Source organism: Leptodactylus fuscus, chromosome 5 (assembly GCF_031893055.1).
Source record: "Leptodactylus fuscus isolate aLepFus1 chromosome 5, aLepFus1.hap2, whole genome shotgun sequence".
In the NCBI taxonomy this organism is placed as follows: domain Eukaryota; kingdom Metazoa; phylum Chordata; class Amphibia; order Anura; family Leptodactylidae; genus Leptodactylus; species Leptodactylus fuscus.
The window spans coordinates 93,831,379-93,853,463 of NC_134269.1; the positions used below are offsets into that span (position 1 = coordinate 93,831,379).

A 22,085-nucleotide genomic window follows, 5' to 3' on the forward strand; every position below is an offset into this window, starting at 1 on the left:
AACAATCAGATTCATCAGTCTTGAAAAGACTTCATTTTTATGTAATATAAATGTGCAAGGTAATGAAAGAAATGGAGTTTGAGGCAAGGAAGAAACTCAGTCCTTGGCCTGAAATGTATCCATATTGTGAACAAACTGAATCATGAAGTTCAGAATGAAGATAAGAAAAGTATATTTTACTCTCCTTCATTCCAATTCTTGCTGCATGGGAGGAGAGAAAAAGAAAGAACATAGAAAAAGTTAGAAAGTTTAGTCACTGGTGGACATCATACACCTTCATACGAAAGAAATGGCGTGTATTGTATTTTCACAATTTTGAATTGATCACCTAAGATGGTAAATGTCTCAAGTCAACACAAAATATTAGTATAGTGAAGGAAAAAAGGTCCTATTATCAGCTGAAAGACAAGACCTATCAGACACGAAATTGTACTGGGTCATTGAAATCACTTTTCTTAAAAAATGCTTAAAATGTGCATCCAATTATAAAACAACTTTATAATTTAATAGTATGGCTGAATATACAAATTGTTGTATGGGGGCGTTCACACTACTGTTGTTAATGTCCGCTGCTGTTTTCCATCATAGGATGACAGCAACGGACATTAAACTGTTGCAGAGAATGGTCACAGACTGATTCTGCATCCGTTCCCATTGACACTAATGTAAACAACATGACAGACGCTATCTTGATTTTTACATTAGTGTCAATGTGAATGGACACAGTCAGTCTGTGACCATTCTCTGCAACAGTTTAATGTCTGTTAGGAATTGATATAGAAAGTATATTGGAAAATTGTACAACTTTTTATCATACAAACACTAACATTGGTTTCTCAATATTGATCTGAAAGTGGCCAATCCCTTTAATAAGTGGGGGGAAAAATAGATTTCCTTACTAGGAAATCTTACAAAGTTTCTTAGACTCGTGTACTGGTTATTCATGGAACGTGGTTTTATAATTGGAGGTCTGCATTAAAGAAACAGAATAATACATTTAAAAAATGTATTTTGAATTGAGTTTCAAAAAGAAAAAGTCCACAAACCAAATTAAGATGGCACATACCACTGACACATTTATACATACTGAGGCAGACTTATTAAACTAGTCTAAAAGCACAGCTGACTTAATTGCCCTTGGCAACTAATAAATCACAATGTAGATTTCATATTGTATTGAGCTCCTTATAAAACCAAAACTGGGCTATGATAGGTTGCTATGGGCAACAAAGACAGTTTTTCTCTTCGTTTACAAAAATTTGCCCAATCATTATTAATGTTATTAAGAAAATAGACTAGATCATAGTGGCTGACCCTGGATGGTAAATTTAGTGCATTTTTAGGTTGTCTAGGCTAATGTTATACTACCTATTTGCCAAAAATTTTGGTGCATAAAAATTCATCTTAAGCCATGCCCTTTCCCAGTAAAGCATGCCTCCTTTCTGCTAAGTCACAGGTAGCTTATGGCATGCGTGCCTTGTGCCAGAAGTCTTGTGCATTTAGTAAAACTGCCTCATGTGTTGTGCAATCTGCTAAATTTTGGTTAAAAAATATACAATTTAGAACTTTAAACTGTATTTTGACTAGATATACCATAAAAATATTCAATAGTTGGGATAAAAAGGGGAAAGTAAAAGAATGATTGCAGAAATTCCACAGTTTTCTGTAGATGTTGATGGGGCTGTCGGAGTACCTGATTTGCTGTTAGTAGCTTTTAGAGATATACTTTACAGTAGCCACATGGACCAACACCACAATAATTTGGAGATGTTCAGTGCTGTCAATGGGAGAGTTTGAGACATGCTCTTTGACCTGTGCAGAGGTCATTCTGTCCCCAAAAGAAGTAGATAAATGAAGAGGAGTCGACCAGCAATCATATTATAAATGTTATCTGCTTATAGATATTTTTCATTGGATCACCTGTGTTGATACTGAAAAGACTGATGCAAAGAATTTATATTATACTGTGTGGGGGCCCTTCGATATCCACATCACACGTCATCTGTTTTATAGCAGCTATGCTGTATTATTATAGTTTATAATAGCATTGCATAGGCAACATAAATTGATCCTCTGAAATGTAAATAGTGAAGTCACGGCACTTGAAAAAGCAATGCAGCACCTTCAAATAGTTGATCAGCAAGAGCCCTGGGTACTGGACCCAAACTTATCTCTTACATCTCTCAGACTGCTAGGACTCTGCAGATCAACTGCTACCCACGGCATGCAGCTCTCAGTATTGTATGCATGCTGGGCGCTGCACTGCTCACTCACCAGATTTTTGATAACTGCAGTCATGGGTACTAAAAGCTGTATCGCTTTTATGTATCTGAGATACCGCTGCAGCATCCACAACCATCACTTTCAAGAATACGCTGTAGGGCGGGGGCAGGGGACCACGGACAAAGGTTTGCACTAGGGCCCACAGGACTTTAGTTACACCACTGGCTACCATGTTTGGTGTTCCTTGATTATGTTGAGTGTTTGTTGGCACTTTTTTGTGCTTCCTGACAAAATTGTATGAAACCACTGGGTTGTCCAGCATTGAATAATGACTATATTTCATCCAACTCGATTCTGACATTTTCAACTTGTGGTCAGCAACCTCACAGTTTGTCTGCAACTGAGGGTAGGAGGGAAGGAATGTGTATATGAGCTTGTACTATGTCTGATATGTACTATGTATTTCCAATTTATAGTTTATGTTTATGTCTGTTTTCCAGGTCTCTAAAAAAAATGTAAAATTGGTTGATGGTATTGCTTAATAAAATTATCTGGAAATAACAAAAACAACCAAAAACACACAACATCCCAATTTAGCCAACTCTTGTTTTGCATGCTACTTGGTACCTGAAAGTGAAAACATAGTAAAGATGGGATCATATACTATATGAATTCTGCTCAAAGATTATGGAGAGCTGAAAGACCAGTCTTAATTTAGGCTGCGGTGAAATGAAAAGCATTGCGTTAAAGACAATTAAGCATGACAAGGAGGACTAGAATTTTATTGCATCCATGTTACTTGTTGAGTACCTAGAGTACCAAATCACACCATTATCCAATCTATATAGGCTGGGGCCTATTTCTACTCCATAACATGCCATAATAGGAAGTTGTTTAGTCCACCGAAAATAATTCCAGAGAGCTCCTTACCTCAAATAAGTCTAAACCCTGAGCTTCACTTTGATTGTAAGGTCTAATTATCCCATCTTCATGAATAAAACGAGGAGGGCGAAGTGGAGAAACATCCTCTGTGGATTCCGCTACTCTGAAGGAACGAAGAATAATTGTGTAAGACATGGAGAAAAGAACATTTTCTCATACATTTCTATAGTGCAATTGCTTAAACTACTATCTTTTTCAATGACTTTTTCTTTTTTGTCTTCGATTAGAAGATAAGTCATTGCAGCAGTTCTAGCAATTGCAGAAGTTAAGATTAACTCTGCTATTTCTGTATACATAAAGAATACACAGAGATTAATTACATTATGCTAATAAGGAATATCTCATATCATAGGCTCATAGCACTTTGATATACAATACTTATAGTCACATAGTTGATGAGGTTGGAAAAAGACTAGAGATGAGCGAACAGTGTTCTATCGAACACATGTTCGATCGGATATCAGGCTGTTCGATGTGTTCGATTCGAATATCACGTGGCAAACTCCAAAAAAATTCGATTCCCCTCCCACCTTCCCTGGCGCTTTTTTTGCACCAATAACAGCGCAGGGGAGGTGGGACCGGAACTACAACGGGGGCATTGAAAAAAATCGGAAAAAGTCATTGGCTGACGAAATCAGGTGACCTCCATTTTAGACGAATAGTGGATTTCAAATCCGGGTCATATGAGAATGTGAACTTTGTGACTATGAGACAGGGATAGCTGTACAGGCAGGGATAGCTAGGGATAACCTTTATTTAGGTAGGAATGTTATTAAAAATAACTTTTTGGGGCTCTATCGGGTGTGTAATTGTGATTTTTGTGAGATAAACTGTTTCCCATAGGAATGCATTGGACAGCGCTGATTGGCCAGAGTTCGGAATTCGACCAATCAGCGCTGGCTCTGCTGGAGGAGGCGGAGTCTAAGATCGCTCCACACCAGTCTCCATTCAGGTCCGACCTTAGACTCCGCCTCCTCCGGCAGAGCCAGCGCTGATTGGCCGAAGGCTGGCCAATGCATTCCTATGGGTATGCAGAGACTCAGCAGTGTTGAGCCAGTTCTGCTCAACTACACCGTGTGCCGGTCAGCCCATCAGATGTAGCAGAGCCGAGGGTGCACCAGAACCCTTGTGCACACTCGGCTCTGCTACATCAGAGCCGAGGGTGCACTGGAACCCTTGTGCACACTCGGCTCTGCTACATCAGATGTAGCAGAGCCGAGTGTGCACAACGGTTCTAGTGCACCCTCGGCTCTGCTACATCTGATGGGCTGACCGGCACACGGTGTAGTTGAGCAGAACTGGCTCAACACTGCTGAGTCTCTGCATATCCATAGGAATGCATTGGCCAGCCTTCGGCCAATCAGCGCTGGCTCTGCCGGAGGAGGCGGAGTCTAAGGTCGGACCTGAATGGACACTGGTGTGGAGCGATCTTAGACTCCGCCTCCTCCAGCAGAGCCAGTGCTGATTGGTCGAATTCCGAACTCTGGCCAATCAGCGCTGTCCAATGCATTCCTATGGGAAACAGTTAGCTTGCGAAAATCGCAAGCTGACAGGGATTTCCATGAAATAAAGTGACTTATGCCCCCAGACATGCTTCCCCTGCTGTCCCAGTGTCATTCCAGGGTGTTGGCATCATTTCCTGGGGTGTCATAGTGGACTTGGTGACCCTCCTGAGACGGATTTGGGTTTCCCCCTTAACGAGTATATGTTCCCCATAGACTATAATGGGGTTCGAAACCCATTCGAACACTCGAACAGTGAGCGGCTGTTCGAATCGAATTTCGAACCTCGAACATTTTAGTGTTCGCTCATCTCTAATAAAGACATTAGTCCATCAAGTTATGTGCATTGGACTTCCCTGGAACCAATGAGTGATGGAGTAACTTTGTACTGATACTGCAAGGAAACATCCTACAGAGGTTATAAATATGAATACTTGCTTTTGAAAAATGGCCACAGTCTTGTGTTGTAAAAGTCCCTTTGTTTTATGTTAACTACCATACACGGTCCATAACATAGATTTAAAATGTACACTTTAGTTGGACAATTTCTGCACCTTTTCATTTTCCCATATATAAAATGCCCATTTGTTACATTCTAACATGCTATACCACCTTATAATTCACCCTTTGTGATAAATCTGTAATGGACACATAAGGGTTAAAAAAAAAAAAAATCTATCTGGAAGTAGGTCATTTTCCATAAAATAAAAACAGATTAACACGGTTAACTTGTTTTTTGTTTTTCCAGAAGCAGCAATTCATCTGTCCATGAGCCGTGTCTGGTATTGCAGCACATTTTGAAAGTGAATAACACAAGGAGAAACAAGGCCAACCTCCTGGATTAATCTTCTGTATGGGACTCCTCCCTGGCTCACAACTAATCAATGTATGGAGCCGGAAGCAAATAGCTTTTTACATTAATAATAATAATACGTTTTTACATTAGTGATTGAGCTACACTGTTACAGCTCTGCTCCTATTCAAGACAACGAAAGCAGAGCTGCAGTACCTCCGGATGGCCACTAAGACAATGAACAGAGCCATCTGCAACAGTTGATTTGTAAGGAATTGACACCTACCCTACACAAGATTGTGATAGCCTATCCACACAGGACATCAAATAAAATATGAACATGCATGTGACTCCAACTAGAAATTATGAAAGCCAATCTATGAATGTATGTCTAGAAATTCATACGCTGGCTTGACTAAAGCCTGGTTCACATCTGTGTATGTATTCTGTCCGGAAGGAGTCCACATGGGGAACTCCCAAACAGAATACAAGCGCAATTGCAAGCGGTGTGCTCTAAAAACTGATAATCATTGACACGGTATATTCCATATATTTTTGATCATGGTTAAACATGACAGGGCTTGCAAGTCCCTTAGATTCTTAAAGGGGTATTCCCATCTGGACGTTTAAATTTTTTTTTACTTTAAATCAATTCCACACACTAATAGAAATATATTAGCAAAAATATATTGTCCCTACCCTTGGCCAATTTTTTTCTTACAGAAAGATCCGTTACTTTTTCCTGCCAAAAACATGACTATTGTGGGCGGTACTAGTGTCAATAAGTCATGTGACTGCTCTGACGCTTTTATTATAAAGACGTGCACGCTCCCGAGAGAATACATTGCAATCAATGAGAGGGTTTTTAACCCATTGATTTCAATGTGTTCCGCACGGAAGATAGAACCCATTGAAATCAATGGGAGACTTTTTTATGAGTGCTTCGTGCATAGGGGATGTGTTATGGAGCATCTTACAACTGGCAGTCATGCCGACACTTTCTTAGCGGAGCACCGGAATGACTGCCGGTTGTAGGTAGTGTAGGGGAGAGGGGAAGGTATGCTATTTACCTTCCCCATCTTCGTAGCAGCGCTGGTGCTGCTGTTCGTCGTTGCGGTGGAAGTGGTGGGCGGGGCTTAGCGTCGCGCCGGAGAGCCTCACTTCTTGGGCTTAGCAGACGGCTGAACGCTGTGCTTTGTGTGCATAGGAAATTCGGCTGCTGCCTCTGCTGTGATACTGTGTTGTATCAACTGTTCTGGCTGCTGTGGGATGAGCTGGGACATCCCACAGCTCATCCCACAGCAGCCAGAACAGTGGATACAACACAGTATCACAGCAGAGGCAGCAGCCGGCTTTCCTGTGCACACAAAGCACAGCGTTCAGCCGTCTGCTAAGCCCAAGAAGTGAGGCTCTCCGGCGCGACGCTAAGCCCCGCCCACCACTTCCGCCGCCGCGACGACGAACAGCAGCACCAGCGCTGCTACGAAGATGGGGAAGGTAAATAGCATACCTTCCCCTCTCCCCTACACTACCTACAACCGGCAGTCATTCCGGCGCTCCGCTAAGAAAGTGCCGGCATGACTGCCGGTTGTAAGACACTCCAAAAGTCATTCCCCATGCTTCACAGTGATTTGGATGGGCGGGTATTATCCGCGCATGCGTGAAGAATGCGCGTACCCGTGCTGTGTATGTATGGAAACAGCATCGTAGCAGTGATGCTGATTACGCAAGCGCGGCCACCGCTATGTGCACACTAAGGTGGCCGTGTCCATGGGCAACGGTCGCTTTTTAAAGTGGAAAGCCTGGCTGTACCTGGTAACATTGCTAGAAAACTGTCCACTTTTTTTAATTGATGTTATTTGTGAAAATGCATGTATTGCCCTACACTTTGTTTTGGAATTTGAATGTCCAGATGGGAATACCCCTTTAAATCTACCTCTGCTTGCCCCTCCTATTAGAGAGGCGGTTGTCTTTAAAGGTAGCGACTGACTTATAACTCACCAGGGCTTGGACCTTCTATGACTATCTTGGGATATCTCTGCATGTTTAGCTAATACCGTGTTTCCCCAAAAATAAGACAGTGTCTTATATTAAATTGTCACTCTAAATATAGGACCTGTCTTATTTTCGGGGGGGGGGGGGGGGGGGGTGCCTTATTACAACTGGCAGTCATGCCGGCACTTCCTTAGTGGAGCGTCAGCATGACTGCCGGTTGTAGGTAGTGTAGGGGAGGGGGGAAGGTATCATACTTACCTTTCCCTTCTTCCTAGCAGCGCTGGTGCTGCTGTTCGTCCTGGAAGTGCTGAGCGGGGCTTAGCTAGGCTTCGGGGGGCGGGGCTTAGCAGAGCTTTGCAAGCTCCATTTCACTGACACAGCAGCCGTGCTCTGTGCTCCGTGTGCACAGGAAAGCCGGCTGCTGCCTCTTCTGTATGGCAGCTGCTGTCTCTGCCTCTGGGATGAGCTGGGAGAGCAGAGGCAGCAGCCGGCTTTGCTGTGCACATGGAGCACAGAGCATGGCTGCTGAAGTGGAGCTCGTAAAGCCCCGCCCCCGAAACCTCCGCTAAGCCCCGCCCCGAAACCTCCGCTAAGCCACGCCCCCCGAAACCACGCACACCACTGCCGGGGATGCCTTTTTTTTCGGGGGATGCCTTATATTAGGCAATTCAACAGAAACCCCCGCATGCCTTACTTTCAGGGGGTGTCATACTTTCAGGGAAACACGGTAGATGCAGTACATGGCAACTGTGTATTTTTGAGTTTCCCTTGACAAGTTAGATGAGGGAAAGGGAGGAAAAGGGGGATTTTTGTATTGGTTTGTATAACCCGGTTGTTGAAGACTCAAAAATGACCCAATTAAAAACACAGAAGTCAAAAGGACTCTCCTGGCAAATTGGTTTCCTGGCGATGGCTACACAATACACAATTAGTACATGCCTACCCCTGGTGAGGCTACTATTTCTCTTCTCTCTAATACACTTTTCACTACATGTGAGGAGCCATAAATAAAAAAAAAGCACTTGAAGGCCAGGATGCCATTCTGGACACACGTGTGGTTCCCAGGCTGCAAGTTGTGCAACCCTGCTCTATGATCATATACAAAGAACTAGTGAACAACTGCCTTAATGCAGATTACGTGTGAAGTGACAAATGCTATAGTCCAAAATTAGAATAGTAGAAAAATAACACGCACATCTTAACATCAGTAGCAAAACAATCCATAACAAACTACTCTCCTACAGTAAAAGCTGTTGCTCTAACACGCCACACGTAGTCCAATATATTTAATAGATTTTAAAAACTGAAGCAACAATATTTTTACATACAAGGATACATAGGGATCTGCTCATATGAGCTTACAATCTGAATGAGAAAACTAGAAGAAACCCCAGCAGCAGTCTTTAGCAGGTTGAAAGCTTGATAGCTTACAAATAGTTAGGAAATGATCAGGACTGTTTCAGCAACCATGCAAAAAATGTCAGGAAACTGGAAGAGAGTTCCAAAGACTATTAGCGTCCCAAAGAAGAAATGCAGCTCCAGAGGAATCCACGAGACATGTGACAGGAAATAACAAGAGAGATAATAAGTAATAGGAGTTGGAGCAAAAGACTGTGGTCTAGAAAACAGTCAGAGACAACATTACGTACACGAGTGAGATAGGAATGTTTAAGAGTGCGTTATCTGAATGTCAAAACGGTAGAGAAGGCAAGCAAAGAAGCAGAGCTGCCCAGGAAAGGATGCGTGTTTCTTGAGGAAACAGATCAGCAGCATCCTCCAAAATGTAGTAGGTGATACAACGTATGGGGGTTGGATGCAAGAGATAAGGAGTGATATGATATATGAAACAAGACTGTTGCGCCCATTTGTGCAATAGTAGTTTGCAAGTGACAAGAACTGCTGAATTTGCTTAGAAGCTGCCTTATTCTCAAAATATTGCATATGTAAAGTTAGTCACATGCGGAAACAGACGAGAGAAAAAAGTAAGTAATACCCATGTGTGTTAAATGTACATAAAAAGTAGTAAACCCTAGCAAAGTGAGGTAAGCCAAGAGACGATATCCGTTTACCGACCTGCATACATTCTGCAAAAGCATTCAGAGCAAGCAAGGAATGATGTAGTTATCAAGGTGCAGCAATGCGTGAACCAAGATCATTGGAGCTGTTGTATGAGGTTGTCAGAAACTTGTCCGTTAGATTGAGAAAATCGTTGTTTAATTCTATATTTTATTGCGCACTCATTTGTGCTGGAGAACATTACTAAACATTTATTGGACAATAACCAGTATCACAGGCAATAAAAAGAGAGACGGGAAACTTTTATCCAACAGTCTTTGCTGCCCAATCACAACAAAGCTTTCATTTTATTGCTGTATAACACCCTAAAAGGAGGTGTCAATGGGCATTTACCACAGGGCTCCCATATTTCTACACTAAAAGGGGAGCCTTACAAGAAAAACTTTACTTCTAAGAATTATTAAAGCGACTTTGAGACTAAAAATTAATTTCATAATTCTTAAATATAAAAGTTTTTCTTTTAAGGCTTTTAATGTAGAAATGTGTTTCAACTAACACTAAATTGCTCATTAAACTTACACCGTACTGTACAGAAAGGCAGGTTTTGTAAAAATGTTGCAACACAGGAATGCTTTCAGAAATAGAAATCAATATTTTTTAGCTTTTAAAACAAAGTGAATGAACAAAAAAGAAAAGAAATCTAAATCAAATCAATATTTGGTGTGACTTTACTTTGGTGGAATCCTGGAAGTAATAATAGACCTGGTCTCAACATCGAGTCTGTCTGGGATTACATGAAGAGATAGAAGGATTTGAGTGAGCCTATATCCACAGAAGATACGTGCTTAGTTCTCTAAGATGATTGAAACAACCTCCCTGTAGATTTTGAAAGGAAAGAGCGGCCACACCAAATATTGAAGGCGATTTAGATTTCTCTCTTATTCATTCACTTTTGCCAGTTAACAAAAACAAACTATTAACCATTCTATGTGTGAAAGCAAACCAGATTTATCATTATATACAGCGTTTTATTGGTGCAAATGATGCCTAAAATCTTTGTCAACTATGATTTCAGCACAGAGTCACAGCCCTGCCAGAGAATGCGCCTCATATATGAATAGGCGTGCTCCTGTTTATGAATTTGGTGCATTCTCACTCAGTATTTGATTCACCACTCTTCAAAAGTAGGCATTTTGTATAAACTAGACTATAGAAACAGAAAGTGTCCAACAGCCATTTCAACAGAAGGCGAAGCTCCGTCACTGTTCATTAAAAACAGCTGTAGTGGTATATACTCCTTGGAAAATAAAGGTCCGCAGGGATCTGCTATACTATACATAACCTGAGAAAGAGTCATGCACAAAATGAATTTAGGAATGGACAAGTGGAACTGGACAGCATAAATAAGCATGCCAAGCACATGTCAGTAAGGGACAGAATTGATGCAAAAGTGCAAACTTATTCTTCACCAACTTTGGGAGTATTATGTGATAATGATACGATTTCATGTTCAGGTTATTTATGAATCAGATGCAAATACTCAATTTATGCATTCTATACTGCTGTACAGCCAGGATTTTTTGTGAATTCAGTGAAGCTGCTGCACAGAATTTGTTCCCTCAGAACCTTCATACCTCTGTATTCCCTGGAAGGTGCTGCTTGCCATATCAATAATTCCACCTGTAGGTCTTGCCACAACACCTACAAGCCCTTTTCCTATTCCTTTGAAGAATCCAGCAGCTCCCTCTTTCTTAGCTCCTTCATAAAGAAAAAAACAACAAACATTGAGAAATATTCTACAGAAGAATTTATTTTATTTATTTATTCCATCACCAAAATTGTCCTTCACACTCCGGGTTTCTATCATGTATACTGCTCTCGTATTCCTGTAATCCGACCTCTCCTCAACTCCTGATCATATTCCATATGCTTTTTTACATTTCATTTTGCTCTGCTACCAGTCCCATAAAGCATCACATGACAGCTAGAGACTGTACTCTATCTACCTGCTATGCGACAATGCAATAATCCTTCACTCCATAATCTCCTAAATAATCTAAGAGACTAAACGTGTACCATAAGGGAGGCTGACGTGTGAGCTCCTTCATTATAGCAACAGATGTAACTGCTCATTAGTGGCTTCTGTCTCCTTCTGAAGAGAACCTATGTGGTGCAGTCCATCAAACATGAAGTCAGGGACCTCAGCAGTTTATTTTAATTCATTTCTATTTATTTATTTTATCTGGTTACAGAAAGGCAATACTGGCTAAATAATCTATATTGGGGAAATAGGTACATAACCACTATTACCACAAAGCACTGTGAAATTCTTCTACCTCTGTAGGACAGGGGTCAGCCACCTTCGGCACTTCAGCTCCTGTGAAACTACAAATCCCAACATGCTCCATTCACTCCCAAGGGAGTTCCAAAAACAGCAAAGCAAGTATGTATGCTGGGAGTTGTAGTTTTACAACAGCTCGAGAGCTGAAGGTTGCCTACCCTTACTGTAGGACAATACAACCATGAATTTCTAGCATTGAGGCTAGTAATACAGTACATGAATATCACAGTGTCTTACCGTGTGTCATTCATAGTAAAGATTTTCACCCCAGGAATGAGTGAAGATCATTTAATCCTAGGGAGGGTGGAATACCAAACAGGCCCAGAAAATAGAGATATACTGTAATAGTAAAAATGGAGGACAAGTTGGATGAATTCTTGCCCTATTCTCACCCTTTCACAGAAAAGCTAGGATTCCCTCAACTCCTTTTTCAGAGCCACCACCCTAGACAGTGAAGAACCCCAGACTGAGATCTTGACCCTAATACAGTAAATCCCTCTATATAGCCTGCCTGGACACAAAAAGATGAGAAATGGTTAAGGTGTGTAATACTCTATAAAAATTGTAAATGAGACAGAACACACAGTAAGCAAGTAATGAAATCCCGACATGCATGTTTTGAAATTATAATACTCGTCAGGGAAGTCCTATTGTCAGTGCTATGAAGTACATGCATGTCCATAATACAAACAAGTCCTGTCCAAAGAAGAGAGAAACTCATAAACCTCACACTTATAACAGCCCTCACAATACCCCGATTACACATAAGTACAAGCCTCCTTTTGGGGAGGAGGACAAACAACAGAATGACAATGCCCACATATGTATAGGCACGGATGTACGTGGTATTGTACCAGAGATAGAACTTGTAACTGTGTAACCGGGGTGTTGTCAGCTTTTGGAGTTTATAAGACTCTCTTCCAAAATGCATCGACATTAGGACTCATATGACAAGTATTATAATTGAACATGAACTATACATGTATGTCAGGATTTAATTACCAGCTTTCTTTATGATGTCCATCTCATTTAGGATTTATAGGATTATTACACATTTTATCTATTTTATATCCATTGGTGTAGACATGTTATAGGCCCTACATTTTATTATTTCTTTGCTCTTTACCCTTGATTACTGCTATCAAGGCAGGAGATAGATAGATAGATAGATAGATAGATAGATAGATAGATAGATAGATAGATAGAGAGTTTGATTTTATTAGGGTCAGGTTATAGTCAGGGTCATTCGCTACCTGCTACCTAGAGCAGTGGCTCCGTGATAGCAATTGAGGGCATCCTAGGTCTTTGGTGATGGGGTGAGAATTGGGCAAGAATTTAACTCCCCTTCCCTCCCTAAATCATCCTCCATATTTAATATTACAGTATAACTGAAAATCTCTACTACAAATGACACGTTCATTTATCACTGGCCTCTGTGCTAGAAATTCATGGTTGTTCGGTCCTACTCAGATAGAAAGTGTAGCTGTTCTATTTTATTGTTGGCATCAATATATGTAAACTACAGAAAGAGCTGATCATGAAGTCTGAATTTCTTTTCAAGAGGAAGTCATAAATCAATCAACAGATTAGGATGAATTATTTCCAAACTGCTTGGCGTCTAAACATTCCTTATGTGCAGAGAGCATATAGCAAGCATTCCTGAATTCCACAAGGAATCATAGCAAGTAAATGACTACTAGTGCAATCTTTTCATTATGCATTATATGTCTGTTTCTTCCATAGCATGTGAACTTTTCACCTCATTCTGCACCCCCTACCCAATTCTGAATTATTCTTCTATAATATATAACTATATGAAAAGTATTATAAAAGTACATGGGTGCTTACCTTCCACTGGCTTTGTTATTATCCCAGTCACACCTCCCACTACACCCTAGAAGACAAAGATTTCATTTCAAATAGCAACACATTTCTTTTCAATACAGTAAGTATGAAAAAAGCTGATTTATCCTACATATATATTCTGAGAGATGTAACTTTTTTATTTTTCAGACCAATAAGCTACATGATAGCTTACTTTTTTTTGCAGAATGAACTATTGTTTCTAGGGGAGTATATCAAACTTTCATCACTTTCTATAAAAAAAATTTGGGGAGGAAATGTGAAAAGCAATTCTGACATTCCTATTTCTTTTATGGTATTCACCAGACAGAATAATTAATATATTACTTTTATTGTATGGGTCATTAAGGATGTGTTGATACCAAATATGTATTTTACTATTGTGTTAATATACATTTATTTATTTTTAACATTTTTATATAATAAACCATTTAAGTTATAGTTCAGGGCATTATACCTTTCAGCCTAAGCATCACAAAAGGCTATTAGATGCTGTTTCTTGCAGAATGTAATAGGATAACTCAGGTGAGCTGATGCGGGGGCCTACAACATAGCAACAGGATGCAATATGATACACAGATATACTCCAGAAATATGGTAGCAATTAGAGATGAGCGAACACTATTCGAAACTACCGTTTCGAATAGCATGCTCCCATAGAAATGAATGGAAGCGTATGAGCTATGAGAAACAAATGGGGGAATGGACTGAGCTATAATATCTGGCTTAGGAATATTTATTACCTCTGTAGCATATGAATGGTAGATCAGCTCTCAGAAAGAAAGGTAGAGGGTCAGGCTAGTTAGAGTATTTATTTCCTTATACTCCTATACACACTTTTTCTAAGGCTTTATGTAGTTTTTACCAGAGTGTTCTTACCATTGACCTTTGCTGACACAACTGATCAGTGAAGGGTGTGCTATTTAATTTAACTCCTATGTTCCCAGTGGAATGCAGTGTGTGAATCAGTATCGCACACTGGGAGCATTTATTCAAGGAAGTTAATTTTTCACAAGTTTGTAATATCACTATATGTGTTTTTTAAATGGTTCTAATAAAACATTGATATTTTAATCTCACACATCTATGCCATCCTTTGGATCTATAAAGATAAAGTCTCAAGTCACAATGGTTTTACTTACTATGGTCATTCCAGAACCAAATAAATATTGTAACTTGAAGTACCACTGTACAGTGATGTAAAAAGCACTGAAGAAAATCAGGTTCAAGACTCTCCAGAATGGAAAGCTACCAATTATGAGCGGATTCCAGGTTGACCCAGCCAGTCCAAAGCATTACATGGTCAGACATTTTTTTAAATGACTAGCATATATTGTTAAATTTTCCTTGCAGCAATACGCAGACCTGGCTCCTCATAGGGTGTTATAAAAGTCTGTCTTGCACAATTAGCGGATCGCTGAGTCAGCTGCTACATAAAATTAGGTCAGTATTTCTTTCACCCATACTGCTTACCCGTAATAATCCTTTTCCTCCTTTGGCCAGGCTATCTCCAAAATCTTTTGGCTGCCTACCCATTTCTTCTCTCCTTTTCTGTTGATATTCTTTATCCATTGTGATAGCAGCCAATCCTTTCCCCACAGATCCAGTGATACGTGAAACAACTCCAGCAGCTCCTCCTGTGTAGAAGGATTGGGGTTTAGTCAATGAAGTGGACTGAACTAAACAATCCTCCAAGAAATTGTTATATATATTGCAATAGAAAAGTGAAGCCAAATCAATTACAACTCATCCAAAGTTTTTTTTTTTTTCTTCTAAATAATATATATATATATATATATATATATATATATATATATATATATATATATATATATATATATATATATATCTACTGATTTCTAGATTATAATTACAGGTCCTGTGAAAATGATAGACAAAGCATAACTCACCTACTGTATGCCCAAGGAGGCTTCTCACACCAATTACCAAACCCTCTGCAAACTCTTCAGGTCCCTGAACTGCACCCTGCAGATTGAAGAGTGTCATTTTCAATCTGAATCTCTTAAGATAAATAGTGGACTCAACATAAACTATGTCACTCAAGCACAATAAAGTATGATTGGCAATCACTAAATCTCATAAGTTCCAACATAATATTCAGAACAAAAACGATTTTTTTTTTTTTTTCAATTTAAAGATCTTACTTGGAAGGGTTCATAGAAGAAAGCCTCCACTCCTTCTGATAGTCCTCTTATTAGACCAAAAGGGTTTCCCAAGACATCCAGGCCTAAGACAAGGACATAAAGCTGCTTTAAGAACTGCAAGAGAACAGATAACAGAAATCTGTGTTAGTGAATGAACAAATGCGACAAACACAAAGTCAAAATATTTTTCATCCCATTTACATTGTAAATCAGAAATTATTAAGAAAACAAATCCATAATGATGTACAGATATCTTGTGACAGTATCAGCACCTCACCTGTTCACTGTAGTGTCTGATAACAAGCTTCGTTAGCTGACTCCGCTTGTAGAACTTATACCTTACTTCAAAACAAGCCAATCTGGACACACACAAAAAAAGGAGTTATAAAAAGGGGTGTTCAGCATTCTATAGAATCAGGTCAGTTATCTAGAATTACTAGAGGCTATAGTGCTTGAGAGGTCATCGAAGTTTTGGTGTGGCACAGTGTGCTGTAGTGTCATGCACAATAAAGTAAACTACCAGTTTTGATGCATAATTCTGAAAAGTTAAAGTGGGTTTCCTGGACTTCAATACTGATGGCGTTTAGTTACATCAGATTGATACGGGCCTCACTCCTACCACTGAATACAGGCTGCAGTTTATAATAGGGTGGCGGAAAATGAGTAAATCTCTAATAGGCAGTTCTGGGAGGACAAACTCTTGACAACCTTAGATACACTCAAAAAAGGTATGAATGTGTCTCATGGATTTAGGAATATGCCCTTAGACAAGGCAAGGGCATCACAACTTGGGACCAAATTTCAATCAAAGGGCAATAAAACTAACACTTCTTATCTATGAGCTGTTCTAATATTTACTGTTGCAGTAGTTTACTACTTATATTGCCAACTCTGTTTACATCTCGTCTCATTTACCATGTATGTTCCTATGTCCATTTTTATATAAATAGGAGACTCCTCAGACACTGTGTTATACCATGCCTGAAGAAGAGACCCAAGTTGTCTTGAAAGCTTGCCATTTCTCATTATCTTTTCAGATAGCCATTCAAAGGTAACAACTATTGAAGTCTCATTTTTATCTGTTAGATCTACTGGCCAAAATAATACAAAAATCTTTTTACCCCCTCCCTTGTCATGTCATATGTATGTATGTATGTATGTATGTATGTGCATTAGGGAAATGGGAGAGCTGGCTGTTGGCTGAATAAGCCTTTCTTTAAAATAATCAGGCTTGTCCTCCTATTGGAGTATGAAGATTTAGGGAGCTCTCTCATCTTGGTATTAAAAAATAAATAAAAAAAATCTGAAAAATAATTGAACAAACATGTAAGAGGACCGTCATAGATCCATACTAATACAAAATACGTTTCTTTTATTATTACTGAGTATCACCGAGGACTAAAATCTCATAAATAGAACAGCTCCTATAAAATATCTAAAAAGGAGCGAAAATATAAGTCAACTGATCCTAATACTTCCTACCATTATAAAAGGCTAGAGCGCCACCTAGTGCCATAAATCTACACAACTACTTTCAAAGACTCATTCTTATGAATCAGTTTATTATGCTACAAAACACTGAACTTGGGTTTCATTATTCTTTTTTCATTGGCCATATGGGTGTTTTTCTGAATCCCCTCATGGAGTTTTAGTCCTCCATATTATACTTACACTATACTTATACATTATACTTAGTAATAAAAGCAACATTTTATTTAGAATTTCTGTTGGATCCATCACCATCCCTTTCATATTAAAGCATGCTGTATACTGACCTTATTATGCACTGCATAATATTAATAATATTAGTAGTGCACTTATAATTATAAGGGAATAGACTGAGCCTCGTGTTTTAAAGTAGACAGTGTAGCACCTGTTCCCACTCAGTGCCACGTCTGACTACGCAGTTTTAGACTCTAAAGAGGATGCATTTCACCAAAAGTTTTCAAGATTAAAAGGGCCAAGGCAAAAATAACAAAATATTAACTTTTTTTTTTCCCCTTCTGTAGTGTCACTGCACTCACTTACAGACAGAGGGTATTAAAAAGGGGATCAAAATTAGAGAAAGAACAGTGGATCAGTTCTACTTTGGCAAACATTAATATTAAAAGAAGACTGTTCATCACCTCGGCCAAGACCTACTATTCGCAACACTTAATATGTTCTGCTCAGCCGATTCCAGCACAATTAGTATTTCTGTAACCCCAGGAGGAGGCAAGGTATGCGATTCTTAGCTCTGACACTGTCCACCTCTGACTGGAGTTCACGCTACCTCTCTTGTCCCTGCCCTAGATTGCCAACAGATAGTATAGAGCAGGGGTGCTCACACTTTGTCAGCATGTGAGCTACTTTATAACATGACCAAGTCGAAAAATCTACTACCCACTTCTTGTGGGCGGGGCCGGGCGGAGCGTGAGAGCAGGAGACAGTGGCGTTCTGTGGCCGCCCAGGGATCCCGCTGTCTGCTTGTTCACAGCGCAGGCTGAGAGTTATCTGTGGACACTGGCAGGCTGGGACTGCGGCAGCCCCGCCTGCCAGTGTCCGTAGATGACTCTCAACCTGCACTGTGAACAAGCAGTACCCCAGCCCCCTCTATCTCTAAGAGCAGCCTGCAAGTGTCCAGAGTGCTTGTTCACAGCGCAGGCTGAGAGTGGACTCTCAGCCTGCACTGTGAACAAGCAGACACCGGGTATCCCTGGCTGCATCCCGCGATCGACCCATACGTCCATTGCGATCGACCGGTCGATTGCGATCGACCGGTAGATCGCGATCGACGTATTGGGCACCCCTGGTATAGAGCCTAAGCAGCATAACTAACTAATTTGATTGTCCAGGAACAGTGGAAGGTAAAAGAAATAGTTCCAACTGGAATCAGTGGAATGGTGCCCATTATCAGATGTTAAGAAATGGAAGTATTTTTTCGGTTTTGCTGAAATATGTCTCTTAGTATTTTCTTAGTGAAGGAAACTGCAGGTGGATGTAAAATGAAATTGAAATTTACTTTCTTATACAGTGCATAAGCTTATTCACTTCCGATACCTCCCCTGCTACCACTTGTGTCACCCCCTCTACCTCAGATTGTAAGCTCTTACGAGCAGAGCCCTTAGTCCCATTGTATGAATTGACTATTCCTATGTGATGTATCTTTTTTGTTTGTCCTTGAACCCTACAATTTGCAGAGTGTTGCAGATTATGTTGGCTCAATAGAAATAAAATTGATCATTAAAACATATTATTACTTGAAAATGAGATCATCCACATCAGTAAGAGTAGCTCCAATGCTTTTTAAAAGGAGGTTGATTGAGCTGATGGCAACAATTTCATGATCCTCTTTGTTTGCTTGTTCCCCTCCAGATCCCAGCGAGAGGCTCAAATGTAACTATATAAAATGAAAGAGTTGTACACAACAGAGTATTGATTAAAAAAAAAACAACTGATAAAAATACATCCTTGTGCTTGTTTGCAAAAGTCCCACACGGAGGACAACAGAAACATCCCTAGAAACATCAATAATTTAGAATTCTACAAAAGCAGAGTATAACCCCTGTGATAACTGATCAGTTACTATTTGGTTGTCACACAGTGTTCTTAATAGCCAATTACGGTAACTGACAATAATTCATAATTAGACTGAAGAATTTGCAGACCGATTTAGTTAATTTTTTGTCAATAAACAGGAAATACTGTTTAAACATCAGCCACAACAGAGTAAAATAACTACCTTCACAGGAGATATGTGGAAGTGCTCAAAGAAGCTCAGAGTGGTGAAATCAGTCATGGAAGATTCCATCAGTTCTGTCTTTAGTGCGTCTACATCTTTCTGGATTAGCTTTGTCTGTAATTAAACAAGAGAAGGTCTTCTAAAATACAACCAATTTTTATTACCTATAACCGATATATTGTATTGAATTTACACCTAAATGGTCTAATAGTATAATTGTAATTAGAAACAGCATTACAATATCATATTTTATTATAAAATTTAAAATAAAAGACATGGCACCATGGCCAAAATAGTAGTTATATTAAAGGGGTTGGCCACTTTCAGACCAATATTGACAAACAAACGTACAATAAAAAGATATACAAGTTTCCAATATACTTTCTGTATCCATTCCTCACGGTTTTCTAGATTTCATGTCATTCATTCTGTTACTTCTAGAGCAGACATCCGGCCCTCTGACTGATTCTATCCGGCCCGCATAGCTAGTTGAAGTTTTTCAAGGACCTGTGATGATATCATCACAGCCTATCACCAGGATAGGCTATGACTCGTTAGTGGGCGGAACCACACGGGACTGTGTGCTTTATGTCAGGGCGGCTCCGTGATTAGAAAATCTGATATGAGGAATGCCAGTCTTCATAAATCTGGGTCATGTAATATTTGGAAGCCTCTCATATGGTATCACAATACAGATAGTGAGAAACACTTAAAAGTCTCATTCCCATTGGATGGAACGTACCTGAATTTTAAGCCATGATACTATAAAATACACAGTTGCTGGAAAGTCATGAAAGATTTCACTTGTTATGTTCCCACCTCCCAGCAGCGTATTGTCCCATAGTGATTATAGATAACTATAATGCTACGAATCCCTCTCCCAGCATGATGTTCAGGCTGGTAGTTTTGGCACACATGGAAAGAATATCACAGGTAAAACTCAGTGGTGTGAATGAGAGGTTATAGGAATGGACTTTTTGTTTTATTAACATCTAGTCTGTTCCTGTTCATTGAAAGAAGTTCTCTCTTATCCTCAATGACCAAATAAAAACCTTGAAGATAAAAATGATTATGAGACAAAAAAATACTCATCTGGTCTTAACTGCTTTCTGACATAAAAGTTACAAATTCTTGGCACAGAACTATTTACACCAAAAATTGTCACTTTTTCCCCCATTTTACGACAGGCTTACTACTTTTGAGAAAAGTGATCACTGGCATCTCAGCCCAACAGATTTACCATAACTCATGCCAGAAAACGCCTGAGTTATAAGTGAAATCCATGTCACTCCCTGACTAGCACAGATTTAAATTCTGCAATGAGACCTCCAGTATTATGTGCCAGTCTTAATAAATTACCCCCTATAACTTTAACGTATTTGATAACAGAAAACAAGCAGTTACAGTACAGGAATTGTGATAACTTACACGTTGTTTCTCCACTTCTGGAAGGCTGGTAGGGGTGAACAACCCTATGATTGCAGCAAGGAAGCCCTGGTCAACTTTTAGAGCCATGCACTGGATCAAAACCATGAAGTACCTTTAGAAAAACATATCACCATGAAACAAAGAAAGTTGAGAACCAATGTGTGAAAAATTTAATCTCTGTAGCTTACATATGCATTTGAAACAATGCTGCAGTTTGTAATGTACAGTACTTTATACATTAATATTTTCCAGATTCTCTACTTACTTAAATTGCATGACTTTGCTGAATTCATTGAACCTTGTGATGATGCTGACATCTATAAATGGTTTTGGTTCTACCAAGACAAATAAGAGTCAGAAGAAATTAAAAATTCTTGAAAACAAAACGGTTGTGTATTTTAATAGGTTAACCAGTTCTTTAAAACTGATGGCCTATTCTTAGCATATGCTATCAATATCAAAACTATGGTGGCCAGACTAAATGCTGTAGAACTGTGACCCCTCCATTGTTTAAATAGCTCCATAAATCACCATGACATATATTCAGAAGCAGCTATAATGGATATCCACAAAGCTACAATACCATGCACCACTGTTAAGTGTGGTGGTGTATGAATTTAAAGAATGATAAGGACAGAACACTCAAGTGTTGCAGTCCCATAAAACAGAAACATATCCCATCATAAGGATAAGCCATCCGTTCAAAGGGAGGAGAAACTGCTATAATATTCTAGTAAAAAGTGAACAATGGTTTAATTTCCCAGGTTCCTGCAAACTAGAAAGTAAAATATTTCAGGGTATTACCGCCTCCTCAGATTATAATCACTTTTCTGCTGTTCTCTATACAAACCTTTTGCATCTATCCATTAGTACTAGTATTAGTATTATCTAAGTATTAGTGCTACTAACATTATTGCTTTGCAATATTTATTTTTCTTGCATGTTTTCTGTGACCTTTTTACCTATACAATAACAATTATCTGAACATTATCTTTTACCCATCAATCTATACACACACTTTCTATGTCAATCTTTCCTTGTTATTTGAAGTCACAATGAAACAGTTTTTGAACAAAATTTTAAAAGCTGAAGGTTT

At 39.4% G+C, this 22,085-nt stretch overlaps 1 protein-coding gene across 2 annotated transcripts in view; it reads right to left on the reverse strand.

Annotated features, from left to right (window-relative positions):
* The window catches only part of VPS13C (vacuolar protein sorting 13 homolog C), a 215,256-nt gene that overhangs the window by 17,178 nt on the left and 175,993 nt on the right, over window positions 1–22,085 (reverse strand). For both annotated transcript variants that reach the window (XM_075273791.1, XM_075273790.1), the window contains 11 exons: window positions 21,255–21,324; window positions 20,990–21,101; window positions 19,562–19,675; window positions 19,080–19,219; window positions 16,118–16,199; window positions 15,841–15,954; window positions 15,586–15,661; window positions 15,149–15,312; window positions 13,661–13,706; window positions 11,106–11,229; window positions 3,154–3,268 (listed from right to left, as the gene is read on the reverse strand). In XM_075273791.1, coding sequence (XP_075129892.1) covers window positions 3,154–3,268; window positions 11,106–11,229; window positions 13,661–13,706; window positions 15,149–15,312; window positions 15,586–15,661; window positions 15,841–15,954; window positions 16,118–16,199; window positions 19,080–19,219; window positions 19,562–19,675; window positions 20,990–21,101; window positions 21,255–21,324 — 1,157 coding nt within the window. The remainder of the gene's footprint in view (window positions 1–3,153; window positions 3,269–11,105; window positions 11,230–13,660; window positions 13,707–15,148; window positions 15,313–15,585; window positions 15,662–15,840; window positions 15,955–16,117; window positions 16,200–19,079; window positions 19,220–19,561; window positions 19,676–20,989; window positions 21,102–21,254; window positions 21,325–22,085) is intronic.